Here is a 23,780-nt window from a genome sequence, read left to right on the forward strand (position 1 = left end):
TTCCTTTGGGTTAGGCAGAGTTTTCCCCAAAACAACACCAAAAGCTTGATCAATAAAAAATAATACATTGGACTGCATCAAAATTTAAAATATTTGCTTTTTAAGACATCATTAAGAAGATTTTTTTAAAGCCTCAGGCTGGGAGAAAATACAGTCACGTGGCAGCTAATGACCAGGTTACTTTCTGAGAAATGTGCCATTAAACATTGTCATCTTTGTATGAACATCATAGAGTGCACTTACACAAGCCTAGGTGGTATAGCCTACTATACACCTCAGCAATGTGGTATAGTCTGTTGCTTGTAGGCTACAAACCTGTACAAGCATGTTACTATGCTGAATACTATAAGCAATTGTAACTCAATGATAAGTATTTGTTTATCTAAACATATGTAAATATAGAAAAAGTACAGTCAAAATATGGTATAAAAGATTTAAAAATGATATACGTGAATAGGGTACTTATCATGAGTGGAGCTTGCAGGACTGGAAGTTGTTCAGAGTGAGTCAGTAAGCAACTTGGTAAGTGAATGCAAAGGCCTAGGACATTACTGTATACTACAGTAGACTTTATAAACATCGAACACTTAGGCTACACTTTATTTATTAAAAAAAAGTAATTACACTGTGACATTGTGATAGCTATGACATCAATAGGGAATTTTTCAGCTCCATCGTAATTGTATGGGACCACTATCTTATATACAGTTAGTTGTTTACTGAAACATCATTATGCAGCACATAATGTTTATTTGTGGATCATGTATTTGACAGAGGACTTGCATCCATGATATATAAGGAGCCCTTAAAATGCAATAATAGTAAGAAGATAATAGCGCTGTCAAAAAATGGGCAAATACTTGATAGTCATTTGAAAGACTAAAATATATGGATCACAAATAAGGCCATGAAAAGATGCCCAACATCATTAGTTATTAGTGAAATGCAAGTTATGCCACAATTACATTACTTAACACCCACTAGAATGAATGTAATAAAAAAGAAAGATGATAACAAATTTTTGCAAGAATGTGGAGAAATTGGAACCCTCATCCATTTGCTGATGTAAACGTGAAATGGTACAGCCACTTTGGCAAAGAGTTTGGTCTTTTGTTAAAAAGTTAAAAATAAATTTGCCATATGACCACTAATTCACCTTCAAGAGAAATGAAAGTGAATGTTCACTGAAAGACTTGTACATGAATGTTTACAGCAGCATTATTCACAATGATTAAAAGGTAGAAATAGTCCAAATATTCATCAACCGGTGAATGGATAATAAAATGTGGTATATCTGCACAATTGATTACTATATATAACAAGAAAGAAGATACGGCTACATACTACAATATAGTCAAACCTCAAAAATATTATGCTAAATGCTAAATGAAAGATGATAGATGCAAAAGGCCATGTGTTCTATGATTCTACTTATATAACATGTATAGAAGTGACAAATCTATTGAGACAGATTAAGTTAGCAGTTGGCTGGAAGTAGCAATAGACACTGACTGAAAATGGGTGTGAACAATCTTTTGGGGGTGAAGGAGATATTCTAACATTAGATTGTAGTGATGTATACACGAATTTCAGAATTTACTGAAAATTTCTGAACTGTATACTTAAAACAAATATTTATGTTATATAAATTATACCTCGATTTTAGTCAAAGCCAGGCATGATGGGTCACACCTGTAATCTCAGCCTCTTTGGGAGGCTGAGGTGGGAGAATTGATTGATCCTGAGAGTTCGAGACCAACCTGGACACATAATGAGACCCCATTTTTACAAAAAAAAAAAAATTAGCCGGGTTCAGTGGCATGCACCTGCAGTTCCAGCTACTTGAGAGGATGAGGTGGTAAGATGGCTTGAGCCTGGGAGGTCGAGGCTGCAGTGAGCCATGATCACACAACTACACTCCAGCCTGGGCAACAGAGCGAGACTCTGTCAAAAAAAAAAAAAAAAAAGAAAAAAAAAAAGAAAGAAAAGAAAAGAGAAAGGGAAAGGGAGAAGAGAAGAAAAAGAAAATGCAATAATAAAACTACAGAATAGATACAATCTCAATTACAGTAAGAGATTTTAGTACTCCTCTGTCAATGTTTATAGAACAAATAGAAGGTTTGAAGTTTTTATCTGACATTTACAAAACATTCCACAAGTCAGAAAACACCTTCTCTCCAAGTTCATTGAGAACATTCACTAAGGTAGACCTTAGTCCTGCCCAAACAAGTATCGATAAATTTAAAAGTACTCAAGTCAAAGTTTGTTATCTGATCACAATAGAGATAAATTAGAAATCAACAACAGAAAATCTCTGGACAAGCTTGAAATATTTATAAATGAAATAACACTTCTAAATAGCCATGAATCAAAGGAGAAGTTAAACAGGAAATTAAAAATTATTTTGAACTGAATGAAATGAACACCTAACATATCGAAATTCATGGGATACAACTACAGCAGAACAGTAGGGAAATGTATAGCATTAAAGACATATATTATTAATACCAAAAAAATCTCAAATCAGTGACATGTTTTCACCTTAACAAACTTCAAAAAGAAGAGCAAAATAGACTCAAATTAAGTAGAAGAAAGGGAATAAAAGTCAAAATAGAAATAAGTGAAATAAAGACAGGAAGTCAATTGAGAAAGTAAATGCAACCAAAGGTTGTGAAAATATCAATATAATTGATAAGCCTTTAGGCAGAATGATCAGCAAAGAAAGAAGACAAATTTTCAGTATCTGGAAAAAGGTGATATCAGTACACGTTCTACAAATATTAAAAAGACAGTAAGGGAAAATTGTGAACAACTTGATGCAAATACGTTTGACAACCTAGATGAAATAGAAAATTTCCTTGAAAGACACAAACTTGAGTCTCTCCCAAGAAGAAAGAAATAACTTGAGTAGCCCAATATCTATTTGAGAAATGGAATTTGTAGCTAAAAATTTTCCCTCAAAAAAAGTTTCAGGCCCAGATGACTTAATCAATGAAGTCTGCCTAACATGTAAGGGTGGTACAATACCAATTGTTTACAAACTCTTGCAGAATATTATAATGTTGGGAATACCATCCAGCTCATTTTATGAAACAAACATTACTCTAATACCAACAACTAACATATTAAAAGAAATCTGCAGACCAATAAGCCTCATGAAAATTTTAGCAAATTTAGCATATTAAATTTAGAAATATTTTGCAAAATAAAAATATAGAAAATTGAATCCACAATATGTAAAAGGGATAATATATCATGACCAAATGTTTTTTATACTAGGGATGCCATGTTTAACATTTGAAAAACAGAATGTCACTCACCATATTAAACTAAAAAAGAAAAAAATATATCATAATCTCAAGAGATTATCTCAAGAAACAGCATTTGATAAAATCCAATGTTCATCCCTATAAAAGACCCTAAGCAAAGTAGGATAGAAAGGAACTTCCTCAATCCAATAAAGAACATGTATCAAACCCTACAGCTAAATCATATTGGTAAAAGACTGCATTCTTTCCTCCCAAGGTCACAAATGAGAAAAAGATGTCTGCCCTCCCAGCTGTTATTGAAAGTTGTAATTATGGTTCTAGCTTGTATCATAAGGCAAGAAAATTCAAATACATCTAGACTGAAAAAGAAGTAAAAGAGTGCTTACTTGCATACATGTTCATTCATATAGAAAGCCAGATGGGATCTATACAAAAACTATTATAAGAAGTGAATCTATCAAGGTTACTGGATGTAAGATCAAGATACAATATAAATTATTTCTATGTACCAGCAATAAACAATTGAAAATTGAAAAATACAGTGCCACATCAAAAAGTCAATTCACCACGATCAAGCAGATGCAAGATTGGTTCAACATGCACAAATCAATAAATGTGATTCATCACATAATCAAAACTAAATACAAAAATCACATAATCATTTCAATAGATGCAGAAGTGGCTTTCAATAACATTCCACGTTCCTTCATGTTTAAAACTCTCAATAAACTAGGCATTGAAGGAACATACTTCAAAATAATGAGAGTCACCTATGACAAACCCATAGCCAACTTCATAGTGAATGGGCAAAAGCTGGGAGCATTTCCCTTGAAAACTGGCACAATTGCTGGCAAGATGACCAAATAGGAACACCTCTGGTTTGCAGCTCCCAGCGAGATCGACGCAGAAGGTGGGTGATTTGTGCATTTCCAACTGAGGTACCCTGTTCGTCTCATTGGGACTGCTTGGAAGTGGGTGCAGCCTAAGGTGGGCAAGCCAAAGCAGGGTGGGGCGTTGCCTCACCCGGGAAGTGCAAGGGGTTGGAGAACTCCCTTTCCCAGCCAAGGGAACCCATTAGGGACTGTACCTTGGACTCTGGCCCAGATACTGAGCTTTTTCCATGGTCTTCACAATCCGCAGACCAGGAGATTCACTGCGGTGCCCATGCTACTAGGGCCCTGGGTTTCCAGCACAAAACTAGGTAGCCATTTGGGCAGACACTGAGCTAGCCACAGGAGTTTTGTTTTTCATACCCCAGTGGCACCCAGAATGCCAGCAAGACAGAACCATTCACTCCTCTGGAAAGGGGGCTGAAGCCAGGGAGCCAAGTGGTCTGGCTCGGCAGGTCCCACCTCAGTGGAATCCAGCAAGCTAAGATACACTGGCTTGAAATTCTTGCTGCTTGCACAGCAGTCTGAGCTCTACCTGGGATGCTTGAGCTTGGTGTGGGGAGTTGCATCCACCATTGCTGAGGCTTGAGTAGGCGGTTTCACCCTCACAGTGTAAGCAAAGGGGCCAGGAAGTCTGAACTGGGTGGAGCCCACCACAGCTCAGCAAGGCCATTGTGGCCAGACTGCCTCTGCAGATTCTCTCCTCCCTGGGAAGGGCATCTCTGAAAAAAAGGCAGCAGCCCCAGTCAGGGACTTACGGATAAAACCTTCACCTCCCTGGGACAGAGCACCTGGGGGAAGGAGCGGTTGGGGGTGCAGCTTCAGCAGACTTAAACATCCCTGCCTGGCAGCTCAGCTCTGAAGAGAGCAGCAGATCTCCCAGCACAGTGTTTGAGCTCTGATAAGGGACAGACTGCCTCCTCAAGTGGGTCCCTGACCCCCATGTATCCTGACTAGGAGACACCTCCCAGTAGGAGCTGACAGACACCTCATACAGGAGAACTCTGGCTGGCATCTGGTGGGTGCCCCTCTGGGACAAAGCTTCCAGAGGAAGGAACAGGCAGCAATCTTTGCTGGTCTGCAGCCTCTGCTGGTGACACACAGGCAAACAGGGTCTGGAGCGGACCTCCAGCAAACTCCAGCAGACCTGCAGCAGAGGAGCCTGACTGTTGGAAGGAAACTAACAAACAGAAAGGAATAGTATTAACATCAACAAAAAGGACATCCTTTAGTATTAACAAAAAGGACATCCACTCAGAGACCTTCAGATGACTGACTTCAAAGACCAAAGGTAGATAAATCCACGAAGATGGGGAGAAACCAGTGCAAAAAGGCTGAAAATCCCAAAAACCAGAACGCTTCTTCTCCTTCAAAGGATCACAACTCCTCGCCAGCAAGGGAACTAAACTGGATGGAGAATGAGTTTGACAAATTGACAGAAGTCGACTTCAGAAGGTGGGTAATAACAAACTCCTCCAAGCTAAAGGAACATGTCCTCACCCACTGCAAGGAAGCCAAGAACCTTGAAAAAAGGTTAGACGAATTGCTAACTAGAATAACCAGTTTAGAGAAGAACATAAATGACATGATGGGGCTGAAAAACACATCACGAGAATTTTGTGAAGCATACATGAGTATGATTAGCTGAATTGATCAAGTGGAAGAAAGGATATCAGGGATTGAAGATCAACTCAATGAAATAAAACAAGGTTAGAGGAAAAAGAGTGAAAAATGAACAAAGCCTCCAAGAAGTATGGGACGATGTTAAAAGACCAAATCTATGTTTGATTGGTATACCTGAAAGTGACAGGGAGAACAGAACCAAGTTGGAAAACACTCTTCAGGATATTATCCAGGAGAACTTCCCCAGCCTAGCAAGGCAGGCCAACATTCAAATTCAGGAAATACAAAGAACACCACAAAGATACTCCTTGAGAAGAGCAACCCCAAGACACGTAATCATCAGATTCACCAAGGTTGAAATGAAGGAAAAACTGTTAAGGGCAGCCAGAGAGAAAGGGCAAGTTACCCACAAAGGGAAGCCCATCAGAGTAACAGTGGATATCTTGGCAGAAACCCTACAAGCCAGAAGAGAGTGGGGGCCAATATTCAGCATTCTTAAAGGAAAGATTTTTCAACCCAGATTTTCATATCCAGCCAAACTAAGCTTCGTAAGTGAAGCAGAAATAAAATCCTTTACAGACAAGGAAATGCTGAGAGATTTTGTCACCACCAGGCCTGTCCTATGAGAGCTCCTGAATGAAGCACTAAACATGGAAAGGAAGAACTGATACCAGCCACTGCAAAAACACACCAAATTGTAAAGACCATTGACATTATGAAGAAACTGCATGAACTAACGGGCAAGATAACCCGCTAGGATCATAATGGCAGGATCAAATTCACACATAACAATATTAACCTTAAATGTAAAAACGGCTAAATGCCCCAATTAAAAGACACAGACTGGCAAATTGGATAAAGTGTCAAGACCCATCAATGTGCTGTATTCAGGAGATGCATCTCATGTGCACAGACACATATAGGCTCAAAATAAAGGGAAGGAGGAAGATCTACCAAGCAGATGGAAAACAGAAAAAGGCAGGGGTTGCAATCCTAGTCTCTGATAAAACAGACTTTAAACCAACAAAGATCAAAAGGGACAAAGAAGGCCATTACATAATGGTAAAGGGATCAATGCAACAAGAAGAGCTAACTTTCTAAAAATATATGCATCCAATACCGGAGCACCCAGATTCATAAAGCAAGTTCTTAGAGACCTACCGAGAGACTTATACTCCCACACAATAATAATGGGAGACTTTAACACCCCACTGTCAACATTAGACAGATCAATGAGACAGAAAATTAACAAGGATATTCACGACTTGAACCCAGCTCTGACCAAGCGGACTTAATAGACATCTACAGAACTCTCCACCCCACATCAACAGAATATACATTCTTCTCAGCACCACATCACACTTACTCTAAAATTGACCACCTAATTGGAAGTAAAACACTCCTCAGCAAATGCAAGAGAATGGAAATCATAACAAACAGTCTCTCAGACCACAGTGCAATCAAATTAGAACTCAGGATTAAGAAAGTCACTGACACACAACTACATGGAAACTGAACAACCTGCTCCTGAATGACTACTGGGTAAATAACGAAATGAAGGCAGAAATAAAAATGTTCTTTGAAACCAATGAGAACAAAGACACAATGTACCAGGATTTCTGAGACAAATTTAAAGCAGTGTGTAGAGGGAAATTTATAGCACTAAATGCCCACAAGAGAAAGCAGGAATGATCTAAAATTGACACCCTAACATCACAATTAAAAGAACTAGAGAAGCAAGAGCAAACAAATCCAAAAGCTAGCAGAAGACAAGAAATAACTGAGATCAGAGCAGAACTGAAGGAGACAGAGACACGAAAAACCATTCAAAAAAATCAACAAATCCAGGAGCTGGTTTTTTGAAAAGATAAACAAAATAGATAGACCACTAGCCAGACTAATAAAGAAGAAAATAGAGAAGAATCAAATAGATGCAGTAAAAAATGATAAAGGGGATATCACCACCGATCCCACAGAAATACAAAGTACCATCAGAGAATACTATAAACACCTCAGTGCAAACAAACTAGAAAATCTGGAAGAAATGGAAAAATTCCTGGGCACATACACCCTCCCAAGACTAACCTAGGAGGAAGTCGAATCCCTGAATAGACCAATAACAAGTTCTGAAATTGAGGCAGCAATTAATAGCCTACCAATCAAAAAAAGTCCAGGACCAAATGGATTCACAGCCAAATTCTACCAGAGGTACACAAAGAGGAGCTAGTACCATTCCTTCTGAAACTACCCCAAACAATAGAAAAAGAGGGAATCCTCCTTAACTCATTTTATGAGGCCAGCATCATCCTGATAACAAAACCTGGCAGAGACACAACAAAAAAAGACAATTTCAGGCCAATATCCCTGATGAACATCGATGTGAAAATCCTCAGTAAAATACTGACAAACTGAATCCAGCAGCACATCAAGGTTATCCACCACGATCAAGTTGGATTCATCCCTGGGATTCAAGGCTGTTCAACACACACATATCAATAAACATAATCCATCACATAAACAGAACCAATGATAAAAACCACATGATTATCTCAATAGATGCAGAAAAGGCCTTAAACAAAATTCAACACCCCTTCATGCCAAAAACTCTCAATAAACTAGGCATTGATGGAACATATCTCAAAATAATACAAGCAATTTGTGACAAACCCACAGCCAATATCATACTGAATGGGCAAAAACTGGAAGCATTCCCTTTGAAAACTGGCACAAGACAAGGATGCCCTCTCTCACCACTCCTATTCAACATAGTATTGGAAGTTCTGGCCAGGGCAATCAGGCAAGAGAAAGAAACAAAGGGTATTCAAGTAGGAAAAAGAGAAGTCAGATTGTCTATGTTTGCAGATGACATGATTGTGTATTTAGAAAACCCCATCGTGTCAGCCCAAAATCTCCTTAAGCTAATAAGCAACTTCAGCAAAGTCTCAGGATACAAAATCGATGTGCAAAAATCACAAGCATTCCTATACACTAATAACAGACAAACATGGAGCCAAATCATGAGTGAAATCCCATTCACAATTGCTACAAAGAGAAAAAAATACCTAGGAATCCAACTTACAAGGGATGTGAAGGACCTCTTCAAGGAGAACTATAAACCGCTGCTCAAGGAAATAAGAGAGGACACAAACAAATGGAAAAACATTCCATGCTCATGGATAGGAAGAATCAAAAGTCAAAATGGCCATACTGCCCAAAGTATTTTATAGATTTAATGCTATCCCAATCAAGCTACCATTGACTTTCTTCACAGAACTGGAAAAAACTACTTTAAATTTCATATGGAACTAAAAAAGAGCCCACATAGCCAAGACAATCCTAAGCAGAAAGAACAAAGCTGGAGGCATCACGCTACCTGACTTCAAACTATACTGCAGGGCTACAGTAACCAAAACAGCATGGCACTGGTACCAAAACAGATATATAGACCAATGGAACAGAACAGAAGCCTCAGAAATAATGCCACACGTCTGCAACCATCTGATCTTTGACAAACCTGACAAAAACAAGCAATGGGGAAAAGATTCCCTGTTTAATAAATAGTGTTGGGAAAAGTGGCTAGCCATATGCAGAAAGCTGAAACTGGATCCCTTCCAGACACCTTATACAAAAATTAACTCAAGATGGATTAAAGACTTAAACATAAGACCTAAAACCATAAAAACCCTAGAATAAAACCTAGGCAATACCATTCAGGACATTGGCATGGGCAAAGACTTCATGACTAAAACACCAAAAGCAATGGCAACAAAAGCCAAAATAGACAAATGGCATCTGATTAAACTAAAGAGCTTCTGCACAGCAAAAGAAACTATCATCAGGGTGAACAGGCAACCTACAGAATGGGAGAAAACTTTTGCAGTCTATCCATGTGACAAAGGGCTAATATCCAGAATCTACAAAGAACTTAAACAGATTTACAAGAAAAAAAAACAAATGCATCAAAAAGTGGAGGAAGGATATGAACAGACACTTCCCAAAAGAAGACATTTATGCGGCCAACAAACATACGAAAAAAACTCATTATCACTGCTCATTAGGGAAATGTAAATCAAAACCACAGTGAGGTACCATCTCAGTCCAGTTAGAATGGCGATCATTAAAAAGTAAGGAAATAGCAGATGCTGGAGAGGATGTCGAGAAATAGGAACGCTTTTACACTGTTGGTGGGAGTGTAAATTAGTTCAACCATTGTGGAAGACAGTGTGGCGATTCCTCAAGGATCTAGAACTAGAAATACCACTTGACCCAGCAATCCCATTACTGGGTATATACCCAAAGGATTATGAATCATTCTAATGTAAGGACACATGTACACATATGTTTATTGCAGCACTGTTCACAATAGCAAAGACTTAGAACCAACCCAAATGCTCATCAATGATAGAGTGGATAAAGAAAATGTGGCACATATACACCATGGAATACTATGCAGCCATAAAAAAGGATGAGTTCATGTCCTTTGCAGGGACATGGATGGCGTTGGAAACCATCATTCTCGGTAAACTAACACAAGACCAGAAAATGAAACACCGCATGTTCTCACTCATAACTGGAAGTTGAATATTGAGAACACATGGACACAGGGAGGGGAACCTCACACAGTGGCGCCTATTGCGGGGTGAGGGGCTAGGGGAGGGATAGCATTAGGAGAAATACCTTATGTAGTTGATGAGTTGATGGATGCCACAAACCACCATGGCATGTGTATACCTATGTAACCAACCTGCACATTGTTCACTTGTACCCCAGAACTTAAAGTATAATAATAAAAAAAGAAGACATGCATGCGGCCAACAAGCATATAAAATAAGCTCAATATCACTAATCATTAGGGCAATGCAAATCAAAACTACAATGAGATACCATCGCACACCAGACAAAATGGCTATCATTAAAAAGTCAAAGAATAACAGATGCTGGCAAGGTTGTGGAGAAAAGGGAACACTTACACATTGTTGGTGGGAGTGTAAATTAGTTCAACTGTTGTAGAAAGCAGTATGGTGATTCCTCATAGAGCTAAATGTAGAACTACCATTTGACCCAGCAATCCCATTGCTGGGTATATTCCCAGATGAATATAAATCATTCTACCATAATGACACATGCATGTGAATGTTCTTTGTAGCACTATTCACAATAGCAAAGACATGGAATTAACCTAGATGCCCATCAATGACAGATTGGATAAAGAAAATGTGGTACATATACACCACAGAATACTATGAAGCCATAAAAAAGAACAACATCATGTCTTTAGCAGGAACACGGATGGAACTGTAAGGCCATTATACTTAGCAAACTAATGCAGGAACAGAAGACCAAATACCACATATTCTCACTTGGAAGTGGGAGCTAAATAAAGATAACTCATGAACACAAGGAAGGGAACAAAAGACCCTGGGGTCTACTTGAGGGTGGAGGGTGGGAGGATAGAAAGGAGCAGAAAAGATAACTGTTGGATACTGAGCTTAATACCTGGGTGATGAAATATTCTGTAAAACAAACTCTCGGGACACGAGTTCACCTATGTAACAAACCTTCACATATACCTTCAAACCTAAAATAAAAGTTTAAGAAAGAATAAATGAGCTTGAAAAAATACTATTCATAAAGAAAAGAAAATAGAAGAACTTGATCTTTTTCTTGCACCATATACAAAAAAGTAAACTCTAGATGGATTAAAGACTGAAATATAATTTAAGCCTCAGTGAGGAAGCCAAAGCATTTAGTGCTGAAGTACTACCATATATGATATTTATTTTAACGATTAAACTGTACAAAGTGGTGGGAGAAACTGGGAATTGTTTTAGGAAGGTTGTAAGATAATGGTTGAGGAGTCTGAGAAAAGTCACTTGCCAAAGACCATGAAGAGGATCTAGTGAAAAAGTCTGAAAGTCTGTTGCCTCTTCGTATAGTAGTGATTCTGGAAGTCTCTGTGGGACAGAAGGATAGACTGGTTAGGAAAAGCGCATCCAAAAAGGAAAATCAAGGAAAACTAGAACCCATGCAGACAAACTGGAACCTGTGTTTATCTCTCATCCCCTCGCACCCTGATTTTGTGGGTCATCTACAGAAGCAACTGCGACTAATGTCCTTGTCATGAATCTCCAAGTGTGCTTAGCTCAGGTCTGGGAGAAGATTCAAAAAGGGTGTTTATCAGAATCAGAGAAGCATCTAAAATCCTAGACTTTGGTTTTATCACACCTGTATTGAAAACCAGAAGGAAGTGAAAGGAGAAATTGCAAAATTACAATTATAGTGACAATATCTCAAAAACGCACACACAGACAAATGTATATAGATTATTATTTTTTCTTTTTTATATCATAAATAGGGACATGTTATTACTATTTTGTATACTCTACTTTCTGTCTGCTTTTAATCTCTATTGTTTTAGTGGTTACTTTTGAAATATTAACATGCATACCTAAAAAAGTAATTTTTTTTTTTTTTGAGATGGAATCTCACTCTGTCACCTAGGCTGTACTGCAGTGGCGTGATCTTGGCTCACTGCAACCTCCGCCTCCTGCCTCAGCCTCCCTAGTAGCTGGGACTACAGGTACACGCTGCCATACCTGGCTAATATTTTTTTCTTTTCTTTTTTTTTTTGTATTTTAGTAGAGATGGGGTTTTACCGTGTTGCCCAGGCTGGTCTCGAATGCCTAAGCTCAGGCAGTCCACCCACCTCAGCTTCCCATAGTGCTAGGATTACAGGCGTGAGCCACCGTGTAGCTCTACATTTTTTTCCAAACCATATACAATTTTGCAATTTGATAAGCACCTTCATCCCTATCATCTGACATATTACAGAATTTTACCTTTGCCTTCCTCACTAAGGCTTAAATTATATTTCAGTCTTTAAAGCAGTGTGTAGAGGGAAATTTATAGCACTAAATGCCCACAAGAGAAAGCAGGAAAGATCTAAAGTTGACACCCTAACATCACAATTAAAAGAACTAGAGAAGCAAGAGCAAACACATTCAAAAGCTAGCAGAAGGCAAGAAATAACTAAGATCAGAGCAGAACTGAAGGAGATGGAGACACAGAAAACCCTTCAAAAAATCAATGAATCCAGGAGCTGGTTTTTTTTAAAAGATCGACAAAATTGATAGACCGTTAGCAAGACTAATAAAGAATTCTGTTGTGTAGGGTGTGTCTGTTCCTGAAACACATGGAGGTGAAAACAAATTAAAAACAAATAACAACAGGTTTGTTTTTATATGCAATAATTTCGTATTTAAGCGTGTAATCACAATCTACTTTAGCCCTCAAAGCTCTGGTTGATTCAATTTGATGCTATTTTTGCCACAGTAAGATTCACATTTAAAAATTTTGCTATAGATTTGGTATATGAGGAAAAACACAAACATGGTGCTCTTGAATTATAATAACTATGAGTGCCTTTCCTAGTCTATTTCTTAGAAAACATAGCAAAACTCACAATTTTGGTGTATTCGTGTTGTGGATGACTTTTTTCTTATTGTCTTTTCAAAGCAATAGAGAAATAGCTAAACTACATAGTTGTTTTAAAAAGGATATTTAAGATGTCTTAAGTGAGTATGCTTTTCTGAATTATGCTTTCTCTCCATGCGCATGAAAAATAAGGAATTGACTATATTCAATGTATTGGTGATGCATATTAGAAAAAGAAACATTAATGCATTTGAATATAACACATTGTGTTTTGAAATTTATCTGGTCTTAAGTGTCTTTGTCCATAAGCATCTAAAATTAACTTGACTTATCTATTTTCTAATAGATTTTATCAGTGTTGGATAACTTACACATATTATTTAGTATTTAATGTTATTTTAAGCTTTAAACCATTTAGGAACTTTATCTTATACATCTCCAGAATAGTAATTGTATAAATTGTTAACTCCTCATCACCCATATCCTCACATCATGAAATGTATGTGAAAATAAATGACAGTAAGCTCATAATGACTGTTCTTCTGTACATATTTTTTGTTATTAACTGATTCATTCAGAATATTTTCATTTGTTTTCAGGTGTTTGAGGAATTTTCTTCCTTAAATAATCAGAATTTTTAATTATTACTGTTGTTTATAGGGTCAAAGAGAATAAGTGATAGTGAAGTCTCTGACTATGACTGTGATGATGGAATTGGCGTAGTATCAGGTAAGAATTTTAGAATTATTTTATAGTATTAAAAAGGGAGTACAATTCATCATCATTTACCGTAAAAGTAAATAAATAAAAGAGAAAGATATAACTCGCCTCCTCACCCTCCAAAACAGCCTATGGCAACCTATGACAACTTAAACCTATGAGTAATCCCAATTGCTGGAACACCTGTACCAATTAGACTGAATAGTCTTGAAAGATGCCAGATAAGTAGATGTCAATAAATTTTCTATTTTAAGACAATAATAAGGATTTTACAATAAATTGGAGGAGTTCTTGTGTAATCAGACTTTTTGTACTGCACTAATATGGTGGAAAAAGATGAAATCTTTTTTATGTAACCACCATATCTAAATATGTCAAATGTTTAAATGGGAGTTTTTGAAACTTTAAAATTGTTTTTATATTAAGTATCATGTACAGCTACATTTTGAAATTATAGTATTGTAGTTTAAAATATTTGCCTCATTTTAAAGTTAGAAACTTATCCAATGGTTTTTTTAGGTAAGTACGTATCTTTTCTGCAACATTCTGATGACAATGTTTACATGTAATACCTTTAATATTGTAAAATAAAGTATTCTATTCCTTTTGAAGGTTAAATAACCTAATAGATTTCATAATTATGACTAATTTTACTCTAAACAAAATGTATGCAAGGCATGCCACAGTTGCATTAGTGATTGATAACAACATTTTTTTTGCCAATTTTTGTTAAGAGTCAGTTAGCATGCCTTTATCAGTGTACCACTTTTTAAAAACTCAATGACTATTTTTTCCCTTTCTTTGTACTAAGGGTGAACAATATAAGACTACAAAAATACTTTTCATGTATTGTGGTTTAGAAGAGCTAAAACTCATAAAGTAGTTTTGAGAAATATTTCTCATGATCACTTTCTTGGAGATCATTAAATTTTTTTTCTATTTGTATTCTATTCCTTTGTTATTTGACTATTCCATTTCTTATCTTTTGTAAATATCTAGTCCATTAGGTTTTCTTCATCCAAATTCTTTCCATTCATATCATTCATCTTGATGCCATTTTTGGATGTTTCTATCCTTTCATTTTCTGTTTTCAAGATGACAGAAATATTTCTTTATTTAATATGATCATTTTAAGTTTTTCCCTCCTATAAAAGGAGTTGTATCTTTTGAAAAAATTGTATATTTTTCATTTATTTGGGTTAATAGTCTCTGGAATAATTTTTTAGCACTACAGAATTGTGTTTAGAAACCCTACCTGACTCAAAGTGCTTACTTTGCATTCATTAAGTTTCTTCATATGAAAAACATTCTTTCCTATCTTGACATTATTGTTTGTTTTTTTTTTTTTTTTTTTGAGACGGAGTCTCGCTCTGTCGCCCAGGCTGGAGTGCACTGGCACGATCTCGGCTCACTGCAAGCTCCGCCTCCCGGGTTCACGCCATTCTCCTGCCTCAGCCTCTCCGAGTAGCTGGGACTACAGGCGCCCGCCACCACGCCCGGCTAATTTTTTGTATTTTTAGTAGAGACGGGGTTTCACCGTGGTCTCGATCTCCTGACCTCGTGATCCGCCCGCCTCGGCCTCCCAAAGTGCTGGGATTATAAGCGTGAGCCACCGCGCCCGGTGACATTATTGTTATTATTATTTTGCCAGTCAGAAACTGTCTGGTGAATCGTTTAATAAGACACTGAAAAGACTGCCATGAAATATACTATATTTTACTATTTTGAAATCCAGTGTGATTTTGAGAAATAGATTTTTCGTGATATACTACACTTTATTTTTTATTGATTGATTGATTGGTTTTTGAGACAGGGTCTCACTCTGTTGCCCAGGCTGGAGTGCAGTAGTGCAGTCACAGCTCACTGCATTCTCAACTTCCCCAGGCTCATTTGACCCTCTCACCTCAGCTTCCCCAGTAGCTGAGACTACAGGTGCACACTACCTAGTGTGTGTACTAACTAGGGTCACTAACTAGGGCACGATACCTATTGAGTGTACTAACTAGGACTAACTAGTCTCTTATTTTTTCTAAGCCCAGCTAAATTTGGGATATACTACACTTTAACAATACCTTTAGTACTCAAAGATTAGGATGATGGTATTGTAGTTTCTGAAATTATGGCATATGTAGTTTTTTTCCATAACCCATCACTTTAGTAAATGCTGTAGGAATTACATTTACATAAGACTTATGATCACCAAGACTTAAATATATATTAGTTCTGTTAAATATTTTTCTTACATTTCTTCTTTATGGCCTTTTCATTTTACAGCTCCAATATTAAAACTAGTTTTAATAGAGAATAAATGCTTTAATCAATAGCTTATCAAATAATGTAAGGACCACCAGATAAAATAAATAATATATTTTCTGGGTAAAGCAACTCAGATGTGAAATGCAGTGTATACATATACAAAATGCACACCCCTACCTCTCTTAATAATATTTAAACATGTAGTATGAGTCAACAAACCAGGAAAATCTATTGATAGTTTGTTGCTTATTTGCAGAGATTTCTTTCCAATTGCACATTGAATAAAGTCAAATTCAGAGTATCAATTACAATCATTCATAATAAACCTGAGCTATCAAAACTGTTCTTAAGTAGGAACTGTTTCGACTAACTTACTCAGTTTTTCTAAGCTTGCAGGGCAAATGTCTTGAATATTAACTATGCCAGAAGTAATATTTTCTATGTGTTTTTTTAAATTTTAGGGAAGCATTAGGTTTATAGCAAAATTGAGAGGAAGGTATACAGATTTCCCATATGTCTTCCAACCCCAATACATTCATAGCCTCTCCCATTATCAACCTCCTCCACCAAACTGGTATGTTTGTTACAACTGATGAACCTACTTTGACACATCATAATCACCCATGGTCCATAGTTTACATTGGAGCTCACTCTTGGTGTCAAACATTCATTGGGTTTGGACAAATTGATAATGACATGTATCCATCATTATATTATCATGCAGAATATTTCCACTACCTTAAAAATTCATCTTTCCCTTTCTCCTAACCCCTGGCAATTACTGATCTTCTTACTGTCTCCATAGTTTTGCCTTTTCCAGAATGTCACATAGTTGGAATCATGCAGTTTTTAGCCTTTTAGATAGGCATCTTTCACTTAGTAATATGCTTTGTCTTTTCATGGTTTGATAGCTCATTTATTTTTAGTGCTGAATAATATTCAATTGTCTGGATATACCACAGTTTGTTTATTGATTCATCTACTGAAGGACATCTTGGTTGCTTCTGAGTTTTGGCAATTATAAATAAAGCTGCTATAAACATCTGTGTGCAGGTTTTTGTGTGGACATGTTTTCAACGCCTTTTCGCAAACGCCAACCAGCATAATTGCTGGATCGTATGGTAAGAGTATAGTTTTGTAAGAAAGTTCCAAAACGTCTGTACCATTTTGCATTCCCACCAGCAATAAATGAGAGTTCCTGTTGAATCAGAGTTCCTGTTGTTCCACATCTTGCCAGCATTTGGTGTTGACAGTGTTTTGACCATTCCAATAGGTGTATAGTGGTATCTCGTTGTTTTTATTTGCATTTCCCTGGTGACATATGAGGTTGAACATCTTTTCATATGCTTATTTGCCATCTGTTCAATTTCTTTGGTGACGTGTCTGTTCAGGTCTTTGGCCCATTTTTTTTTTAATTGTGTTGTTTGTTTTCTTATTGTTGAGTTTTAAGAGTTCCCTGTATATTTTGGACAACGGTCCTTTATAAAATGTGTCTTTTACAAATATTTTCTCTCTTCTGTGGCTTCTGTAAAGCAGGGATTCTCTTGACATTGTGTTTTGCAGAGCAGTTTTAATTTCGGTGAAATCTAGGTTATTAATCATTTCTTTCATCAATCATGCCTATGGTGTTATATCTAAAAATTTATTGCCATACCCAAGGTTATCTATGTTTTCTCCTATGTTACCTTCTAGGAATTTTATTATTTTGCATTTTATATTTACATATATGATGCATTTTGAGTTAAATTTTTGAAGAGTGTAATGTCTGTGTCTAGGTTCCCTTTTTTGCATGTGGACATCCAATTGTTCCAGCACCATTTGTTGAGAAGACCATCATTGCTCCATTGTATTGCCTTTGGTTTTATGTTGCCAGAGATCAGTTCAGTATATTTATATCAGTTTATTTCTAGGCTGCCTATATGTTCCATTGATTTATTTGTCTATTCGTTGACCAAAGAGTACCACAGTGTCTTGATTACTGTAGTTTCATAGTAAGTATTGAAAAGTCAGGGTCAATTCTCCAACTTTATTCTTCTCCTTCAATATCGTGTTGAATCTTCTGTCTTTTGCTTCTCCATGTGAACTCTGGAATCTGGTTATCAGACTCCACAAATTGATATGCTGAGAATTTGATTGAGATTGCTTTGAATCTGTAGGTCAAGTTGGGAAGACTGGACATCTTGACAATATTGAGTATTCCTTTATATGGAATATCTATTTATTTAGTTCTTTTTTATTTCATTCATCAGAGTTTTATTGTTTTTCTCATGTAGATCTCATACATATTTTGTTAGATTATACCTAAGTATTTCATTGTTGGGGATTGCTAAAGTAAATGGTGTTGCATTTTTAATTTCACTTGTTCATTGTTGATATATGGGAAAGTTATTGACTTTGGAATATTAACCTTATATCCTGCAACATTTCTATAATCACTTATTAGTTCCTGGAGCTTTTTGTTTCTTTGTTTCAATTCTTTTGTGTTTTTACATAGACAATCATGGCATCACAAAAAGAGTTTTATTTCTTTCTCCCTAATCTGTATGCATGTATTTTCTTTTCTCCCTTATTGAATTATCTAAGTACTTCCAATACAGTGTTGAATACAAGTGGTGAGAGTGGACATCCTTACCTTGTTTCTGATCTCAGTGGGAAAGTTTTGAGCTTTTTTTAGCTGGTAAATATGATGTTAGCTGTAGGTTTTTGATAGATATTCTACATCAACTTGAGGAAGATCCCCCATATTCCTAGTGTACTGGGAGTTTTTAGTAAATTCAGGATGTTAGATTTTGTCAAATTGTCTTTTCTCCATCTATTGATTTAGTCATGTGATTTTTTTATAGCCTGTTGATGTGGTGGATTACATTAATTGATTTTTGAATGTGGAACCAGCTTTGTGTATCCAAGATTAATCCCACTTATTGTGTATAATTCTTTTTATACATTGTTAGATTCAGTGTGCTAACATTACATTGATAATTTTTGCAGTAATGTTCATGAGAAATGTATTCTTTTCTTTTAATGTCTTTGTCTGGTTTTGATATTGAGGTAATATTGGCCTTATAAAATGAGTTAGAGAGTAATCTGTCTGATTCTGTTCTCTGAAAGAGATTGTAGAAAAATGGAATAATTTCTTTCTTAAATGTTTGGTAGAATTCGCCAGTGAACCCATCTGGACTTTGTTGCTTTCCATTTTAGAAGGATATTAATTATCGATTCAATTTATTTTATAGATGTAGACCTGTTCAGATTATCTATTTTTGTTTGAATTTGACATAACTGTGTCTTTCAAGGAACTGGTCCAGTTTCATCTACATTATCAAATATGTGGGCATAGAGTTTTCATAATAGTCCTTTATTATCCTTTTAATGTCCATTGGATCTGTAGTGATGTCCTCTTTTTCATTTCTGATATTAGTAATTTTTATACCCTCTTTCTCTTAATTAGCCTGGCTAGAGGCGAATTTATTCTATTAATCTTTTTAAAGAACCAGATTTTGATTTTGTTGATTTTCTCTATTGATTTTCTGTTTTCAATTTTATTGACTCTAATTCTACTATTTATTTTGTAACTGCTTACTTTGCATTTAATTTGCTCTTCTTTTTCTAGATTCCTGAGGTAGAAATTTAGATTACTGATTTTAGGTATTCCTTTTTTTCTAATATACATTATCCATTCAGTACTATAAATTTTCTTCTAAATACTGCTTTCACTGCATCCCACAAATTTTGATAAGTTGTTTTCATTTTTATTTATTTAAAGATATTTTTAAATTTCTCTTGAGATTTCTTTCTTGACCCATGTGTTATTTAGAAGTATATTATTTAATATGCACATACTTGGGGATTTTGCAGTTATCTTTCTGTTACTCCTTTCTAATTTATTTTCATTGTGGACTCAGAGCAGCATTGTATGTTTTAAAAAATTTGCTAAGGTGTGTTTTATGGCCCAGAATATGCTCTATTTTAGTGACTGTTCCAGGTGAACTTGAGAAGAATGTATATGCTGCTAATTTTTGATGATGAAGTAGCCCATAAATGTTGATTATATCCAGTTGATGGTGTTTTTGAGTTCACTTATTTTCTTACTGATTTTCTGCCTGCTTGATCTGTTCTTGTTGTTTGTTGTTGTTGTTGTTGTTGTTTTTTTGAGATAGAGTTGTTGTTGTTTTTGAGATAGAGTTTCACTCTTGTTTCCCAGGCTGGAGTGCAACAGTGCGATCTTGGCTCACTGCAACCTCTGCCTCCCAGGTTCAAGTGATTCTCTTGCCTCAGCCTCCCGAGTAGCTGGGATTACAGGCATGCACCACCACGCCTGGCTAATTTTTTTTGTATTTTTAGTAGAGACAGGATTTCTCCATGTTGGTCAGGCTGGTCTCAAACTCCTGACCCCACGTAATCCACCAGCCTTGACCTCCCACAGTGCTGGGATTACAGGCATGAGCCACCGTGCCCAGCTTGTTTGTTTTGTTTTTTGAGACAGGGTCTGGCTCTGTCACCCAGGCTGGAATGCAGTGGTACAATCTTGGCTCACTGCAACCTCTGCATCTCAGGCTCAAGCAGATCTGTTCATTTCTGATAGAGTGGTATGGTAATCTCCAACTATAATGGTGGATTCACCACTATTTCTCTATGCACTTCTATTTGTTTTTGCCTGACGTATTTTGATACTCTCTTGTTAGATGCATACACATTAAGAATTGTTATCTCTTCTTGAAGAATTGGCTCTTTTCTCTTTATACAATGTCCTTCTTTATCCCTGATAACTTTTTTTGCTGTGGTGTCAGCTTTGTCTAAAATTAGTGTACCTACTCCTGCTTTTTTTTTTTTTTTTTTTTTTTTTTGAGACAGAGTCTGGCTGTGTCACCTAGGCCCCAGGCTGGAATGCAGTGGCACAATCTCAGCTCACTGCAGACTCCACCTCCTGGATTCAAGCAATTCTCTCACCTCAGCCTCCTGAGTAGCTGAGACTACAGGCACATGCCACCACATCTGGCTAATTTTTGTATTTTTAGTAGAGACGAGGTTTCACCATGTTGGCCAGGCTGGTCTCAAACTCCTGACCTTAGGTGATCTGCCCGACTTAGCCTCCCAAAGTGCCGGGATTACAGGCATGGTGAGCCATCATGCCCAGCCTACTCCTAACTTCTTTTGATTAGTGTTACCATAGTACATTTTTTTCCATCCATTTAATTTATATGATTGTTTCCATTTAAAGCGGGTTTCTTATACAGTTGAGCCTCATTTTTTTAGTTGACTCGGACAGTCTCTTTTAGTTAGTGCATTTAAATGAGTGACATTTAAAATGATTATTGATATAGTGGGATTAATATCTACTGTTTTTGTTACCCTTATTCTTTGTTTATTTTTGTCTTCTATTCTTTTTCAATGTTTTTTTTTAATTGAGCATTTCCTATGATTCATTCCTTCCTTCATTTCATATGTCTTTCCTTCCTTGGCCTAGCAGTTATACTTCTTTTTCTTACTTTTTTTTTGGGTAGGTACTCTAGAGCTTGTAGTATACATTTACATTTAATGCAAGTCTGCTTTCAAGTAATACTTCATAGGTAATGTTATATCATATACTTAGAAAATCCCAATTTCTTCCTCCCACTTCTTGTATCATTGCTGTCATTCAACTTAAATTTAAGCATACATAATTGAATACATTGTTGCTATTATTACTTTGAATAAATTCTTATCTGTTAGACAAATTAAGAATAAGAAAAATAAAAGTTTTTGATTTTACCTTCATTTATTCCTTCTTCAGTGCTCTTTCTTTCTATATATAGCTTTGAAATTCTGACCTATATCTTTTTCATTCTTTCTAAAAAAAATTTAGTATTTCTTGTAATATTGTTCTACTGGCAACAAATTCCAAATTTTTGTTTGTCTGTGAAAGTCTTTCTTTATCCTTCACTTTTGAAGGATAATTTCACAGGTCATAGGATTCTAGGTTGGTGGTTTTTTCTCCCAAGCCTTTAAATATTTCACTCCGCTCTCTTCGTACTTGCATGGCTTCTCTAGAGAACTCATATGTAATTCTTATCTTTGTTCTATAGAGGAGGAGTGTTTTTTTCTTTTTCTCTATCTTCTTTCAAGGGTTTTCCTTTTTTCTCTTTGTTGTTATTATTTTGCATTTGTCCTGCTTGGTATTCTCTGAGCTTCCTAGATCTGTCATCTGTGGCTTGGTTCCTGACATTAATTTGGGGAAATTTTCAGTCATTATTCTTTCAAATCTTTCTTCTGTTTCTTTCTCTCTTCTCTTTCTGGTATTCTCATTACAAATATGTTATACCTTGTGTAGTTGTCCCACAATTCTTGGATGTTCTTTTCTGTTATTTTTTCAGTTCTTGTTCTCTTTGCTTTTCAGTTTTTGAAGTTTTTATTGACATATCCTGAAGTTCAGAGATTCTTTTCTCAACTGTGTTCAGTCTACTAATAAGCCCATCAAAGGCATTCTTCATTTCTATTACAGGTATTTCTTTTATCTCTGGCATTTCTTTTTAGCTCTTTCTTAGGATTTCTGTCTTTCTGCTTACATTGCTTATCTATTCCTGCAGGCTGTCCACTTTATTTATTAGAGCCCTTCGTATATTAATCATAGTGGTTTTAAATTCTCAGTCTTACAAATCCAGCATTCCTGCTATATGTGATTCTGACACTTGCTCTTTTTATCCAAATTGTGTTTTTTGCCTTTGGGTATGAAATTTTTTTCTTTCTTTTTTTTAGACAGGGGCTCACTCAGTCGTCCAGGATGGAGGGCAGTGGCACGATCCCAACTCACTGCAACCTCTGCCTCCCAGGCTCAAGTGAGTCCCCCAGCTTCAGCCTCCTTACTAGCTGGGACCATAGGTGTGCACCATCATGTCCAGTTAATTTTTGTATTTTTTAGTAGAGACAGGTTTTCTCCATGTTTCCCAGACAGGTTTTCAACTCCTGGCCTCAAGTAATCCACCTGCCTTGGCCTCCCAAAATGCTGAGATTACAGGTGTGAGCCATCATCCTCAGCCTGTAATTGTTTTTTCTTGATAATATTTTTATTGATAGGCAGATATGATGTGCTGGTTAAAAGAAATTGCTGTAAATAGGCCTTTAGTAATGTGCTGGTAAGATGGGGGAAGGGAAACATTCTATATTGCTATGATTAGGTCTCAGTGTTAGTGAGCCTCTGGATTGTGAAAATTACAAGTGGTTCTCATTTTTTCCCTCCTCCCTTAGGTGGAACAAGATGGTTAGAGTGGGCTGGAATTGTTTCCTTTCTCCTGTGTGGAAAGCTAGAGTGGACTAGATTTGGGTATTTCCCTTCTCCCAGGTTGGTTAGGCTTTGGTTAATTAGTTTCTCCTGAGGGAAAGTCTTGTTAAGAAAAGTAGAGCATTCTGGAGTATTTCAAAATGGTTCCTGTTTCCTTCTCCCTCTTGGAAGCATGAAGAGATTTTTCTTCAATATTTACTGTGGAAACCTGGTGGAGCTCCTGGAGGTAAGTCTCACAGTGTTGTAAGAGACCTCAATGACTGGGTTCCTGTGGAGTTTCTAACTCTCAGACTTGTTCTTAACTGATCCTCTAGCAATTTGTCATTTGAAGGT

The 23,780-nt window shown here is 36.5% G+C and overlaps 1 protein-coding gene across 44 annotated transcripts in view; it reads left to right on the plus strand.

Annotated features, from left to right (window-relative positions):
- Window positions 1-23,780, plus strand: part of RIMS2 (regulating synaptic membrane exocytosis 2) — a 775,242-nt gene that overhangs the window by 459,424 nt on the left and 292,038 nt on the right. For all 44 annotated transcript variants that reach the window (XM_055286971.2, XM_055286974.2, XM_055286975.2 and 41 more), the window contains one exon: window positions 13,877-13,945. In XM_055286971.2, the coding sequence (XP_055142946.1) occupies window positions 13,877-13,945 (69 nt within the window). The remainder of the gene's footprint in view (window positions 1-13,876; window positions 13,946-23,780) is intronic.

This window comes from Symphalangus syndactylus, chromosome 7 (assembly GCF_028878055.3).
Source record: "Symphalangus syndactylus isolate Jambi chromosome 7, NHGRI_mSymSyn1-v2.1_pri, whole genome shotgun sequence".
NCBI lineage: Eukaryota > Metazoa > Chordata > Mammalia > Primates > Hylobatidae > Symphalangus > Symphalangus syndactylus.